Source organism: Wolffia australiana, chromosome 19 (assembly GCF_029677425.1).
Source record: "Wolffia australiana isolate 7733 chromosome 19, ASM2967742v1".
Lineage (NCBI taxonomy): Eukaryota > Viridiplantae > Streptophyta > Magnoliopsida > Alismatales > Araceae > Wolffia > Wolffia australiana.
Genome location: NC_135853.1, coordinates 10,245,328 through 10,249,621, shown reverse-complemented (window position 1 = coordinate 10,249,621; position 4,294 = coordinate 10,245,328). Strand labels below are relative to the sequence as shown.

Below are 4,294 nucleotides of genomic sequence, written 5' to 3'. Positions count from 1 at the left end.
TAGAACCCATGCAGAAGAACATGAAGATCATGTCGTCATCAACATCACAGTCTTAAGCAAACCCTCGAAGAGAGTCAACAGGGGTCTCTGTAAAATCTTTAGAACCGACGTAGAAGAAGAAGAAGATTATTTAATCATCAACATCAAAGAGAGGCGACAGAGGTCTTTGCAAAATATGTAGAACAGATGTAGAAGAAGATGATGACTTAATCATCATCATCATCATCATCATCATCATCATCATTATCAAAGAAAGACGACAGAGCCGCTGTAAAATATCTAGAACCGACGCAGCAGAAAAAGAAGATCATGTCATCATCATCATCATCATCATTATCAAAGAAAGACGACAGAGCCGCTGTAAAATATCTAGAACCGACGCAGCAGAAAAAGAAGAAGATCATGTCATCATCATCATCATCATCATCGTCATCATCGTCATCATCGTCATCATCGTCATCATCGTCATCATCGTCATCATCGTCATCATCGTCATCATCATCGTCATCATCATCATTATCATCATCATCGTCATCATCGTCATCATCGTCATCATCGTCATCATCGTCATCATCGTCATCATCGTCATCATCATCGTCATCATCATCATTATCATCATCATCATCATCACCATCATCATCCTCGTCTTAAGCAAACCCTCGAAGAGAGGTGACACGGGTCTCTGCTTATTTGCAGTATTTACAGGCAGGCAGGGGGGACTTGGTCTGTCAGTAGCCACCCTGGATGAAGGCATTGAGGCGTTCAAGCTCCTCCCTGTGCTCAGTGACAACGGCTCGGACGACGTCTCCGATTGAGACCATGCCCAGCATCCCTTCGCCGCCGATGACCGGAATGTGCCTGATGCGCTTGTCTGCGCCCCCAACCCACGAGAAAAAAGTGGGTCAATCTAAATCGGTCATTAACTCAACGCCAATTAAGTCAACGCCCAGAAGCCGTCATGTGTTCATGTAGGTATGTATGCTCACCCGTCATTAGCTGCATGGCCTGTAGAACCTTGGTCTGCGGACTCACTGTGATGAGCTTGTTCTGCCCACATCAGAGGAAAGTTAAAAATGTAGAGTTACTTCAAAGATCGGGTTTCTGCTCTTACCTCTTCAGTCATGATGTCTCCGACCTTGGTGGACTTGGAAGATCTTCCCTGCACAATGATCTTCCTCAGGTAGTCTGCACGGCCAAATACAAAGGCAATATGGGTTTAGTCCACGATTAAATTTTATTATAAAGAAAGGTCCCTATTATTCACAATTTAGGTGTCTTCTTTCACACATAAACAACTGCAGTTTTTGCCCAACTATCTGTCATTAAGGGAGTTGGAGCTAAATGACGCTGCACAGATGAAGAAGAAGAAGGTTTTCCTCTAGGTGCTCTCCAAAAAAGATAAACGACTGTCGTGACCTGCTATTCATACTTCAAATGAATTTGAAGAACAAGTCAGCTCTGCCGCTTACAATATATTTCCTCTAATTTTCATCAAATGTGTAGAACAACTAGCTCAAGAAAGATAAGCATCTTCACAAACAGCTAAAAAGTCTCCTAAATAAACAAAACCTTCTTCTCAAATCTTCAGAAAACAATTTTTAGGCCCCTAAAAAAAGGCTTCTTTCACCAAAGAAAGAACAAGTATGATAATCAGTATATGGCGTGAGTAGAAATCAATGAGAATCGAGTTTTAACACCATGGTTCAATAAGGTAAATTCCTAAAACTGGAATAATGAGTTAAGATCGTCAGCATACCTCTTTCTGTGATAATCCCTGCGATTGATTTCTGTTCTCCAGGCTTGACGACCACCAGAGCTCCCACGTTGTTCTGAGTCATCTGAGATCGACATTCCCAGAAACAAAAATCGCTTCAATCACCAAGAGACGCGGAAGCCATCTCCTCAACCATTTGCCTAAAGATCGAGGAAATGGAAGAGGGAAACTACCGATTTGACGGCGTCGTAGACCGTGTCCTCGGTAGTGCACCAGAGCCACGATCCGTCGGCTCCTTTTCCCTTCGCCTGAAGGACGTCGGCCATGGTGGTGCTCTCGAATCCGCTCTCTTCCAGCTTAGTTCCAGTCGCGGCCGCCGAAGAGTCGAAGAATCTAGGAGATAGCAACCCCACGGGGCGCGAGAGATCGGGGATCTTCGTCACGGCGAGACGGACGTGACCTAGAACGCCATGGGAGAGAAGGTTTCCGCGAGAGAAGATCGTTTTGATCGCGCCTTGCATCCTGATGATCTGCACCCGCAACGAAAACCAAGAAAAAATTTCACAAATTGGTACGATCTTTACACTGTTTCAACGCCCGATTAGAATACGGATTGAGAGGAAAACATGGAAAAAAGTCACAGATTTTTACCTTCTCTTCCCCTTTTTTGGTGCCGACCGCCGATCGTGGAGCGGAAAGGAAGAACACGAAGACACCAGAGTTCAGTGAGCGAGCTGGGAATTATAGGAGAGGGTGACCGGGAGATGACCGGCTGAGCCGGTCAGAATCGGACGGCCAGATCACGGGCGAAGCCAGGATGTGGGGCCCATCTTGCCTTCGATCTTATCCACTTTCGTCAGACTACTGGATGATGCCGGTAATGAAAACAATTTTTTATTCAGCGTCAACCCCTGGAATTATTTAATTAATGCAATAAGCCATTTTATTGACATGGGGGCTCTCAAATGTCTAAACTAGGGTTGTACATTTGGGATCGAGGACCGGTCAGACCAGAGTAGACTCTGAAAGTAGGTTCCGGCTGGTCGGGCAGGTTTAGGTCTAAGGGTCAAACTGGACCAGAACTGGAAGTAAATTATAAAATATTTGTTTCATATTTTAATAAAATTTTAGAATACTAAATCCAACTGGCTGGACAGGTTTCTATCGAGCTGGGGGCTTATTTGACTGTCCAAGGGTCACCCACTTGATGAAGCAGATCAGAGGTGAGCATCTTCAATTTTCTGGTATAACTTTGTTTCCTCTGTAGTAAACTCCCCACAAGAGGTCATCCATTGTGCTGGGATAATTTTGTTTCCTCTATAGGGAACGAGTGCAGTAAACTCCCTATAGAGAACTGGAAGTAAGATCAAGTACACCCCGTGAAGCTTTTGAGAAGAGGAGTAGTCTTGTTCATAAGCATAGCATTTCTGGTTGAACCACCGATCCACACATCTTATTTGGTAGGAAGGTACTTTGAGTAGTGGGTACCTCGTAGGATCTCAACCTGCCTACTCGGATCTTTTATGGGTATGTAGGAAGTGGCACTCCTAGGTGTGTGTGTGGGGGGGACGAAGGGGTTAACCATAAACATAACTTTTATACTTTGACTTTGACATTTACTAGTCAACCTGACCAGATACAAACCAGACGGGGACCAAACAAGACTGAACCAAAAGCATACCAAACTTTTGGCTAAGTTCAGATCATTGCAAAAAATGGTGATCAGACTGGGACCGTCAAACCCTAGTCTAAACATCATTGTTTTGATAATTTATAAAAAACTTACAAGCAAATTTTTCTGCTCAGATTAATACTTGTCAAAATTATAAGGTCCACCTACAGTTCATGAAATCAGATCTGTACATTATTGATCGAATTAAATTCAGAAATAGTGATTCTTTTGGAACAAAATTTTCATTTTTCTCACGTTTTCATAATTAGTTAATTCAATTTATAGTTTATTTTGAGATGGTAGAACGAATTTATCAAAGAAAGAATCACCAAAACACAACCTCATTGAACAGGATGAAAATGGTTTACCATGTTGAGAAAAATTTATGAGTAAAATGCACCACAATACTGTGAGTTAATAGATATAGGATGTTGGGTTCTAGAGGCCTAGATCTGGATGAACAAATCAAAACGATGCGCAGCGGAAGACTCTTTGCGAATCGAACGGCATCAACAAAAACATTGAAACGACGTACCTTGCACGAATCTCATTCGTGATTTCTTCGATCCCGGAGCGAGACGAGTCGAGCTGCTCAAGTGTGCAGCTCTAGACATATCCACGCGGTGCTCGGCGCGTCGGATCTCCTCCTTCTCGTTGACGAGCCCCGTTCTTTCTCCGTCGGCGTCGTTACGTCGTCCCGATCACATCAGGGATGGAGAGGGGGTGTGGGGAGAGTGGAGAAGAAGGGGAAAGGCCCCTGAACAATTCTGGCCTGGGTGAATTTTGTTCAGGGCCTTCCCCTATTTATCAATTGGGTATTTTTCATAAAAACCCCCAAAACTTAAGTATATCTTCCAACGTCCAAAAGACCATTTGCGTGTGACCCTCTAGGCCCATGTATCAGTCTA

The 4,294-nt window shown here is 43.7% G+C and overlaps 1 protein-coding gene across 1 annotated transcript; it reads right to left on the bottom strand.

Annotated features, from left to right (window-relative positions):
* Positions 1 to 609: 609 nt before the first annotated feature.
* Positions 610 to 2,496, bottom strand: CBSX3 (Cystathionine beta-synthase (CBS) family protein). Its single transcript, XM_078590500.1, has 6 exons — positions 2,366 to 2,496; positions 1,948 to 2,244; positions 1,757 to 1,838; positions 1,112 to 1,185; positions 987 to 1,047; positions 610 to 871 (listed from the first exon to the last, which is right to left on the bottom strand). The coding sequence occupies exons 2-6, from the start codon at positions 2,233 to 2,235 to the stop codon at positions 729 to 731; spliced, it is 648 nt and encodes a 215-aa protein (XP_078446626.1). The 5' UTR covers positions 2,236 to 2,244; positions 2,366 to 2,496; the 3' UTR covers positions 610 to 728.
* Positions 2,497 to 4,294: the final 1,798 nt, after the last annotated feature.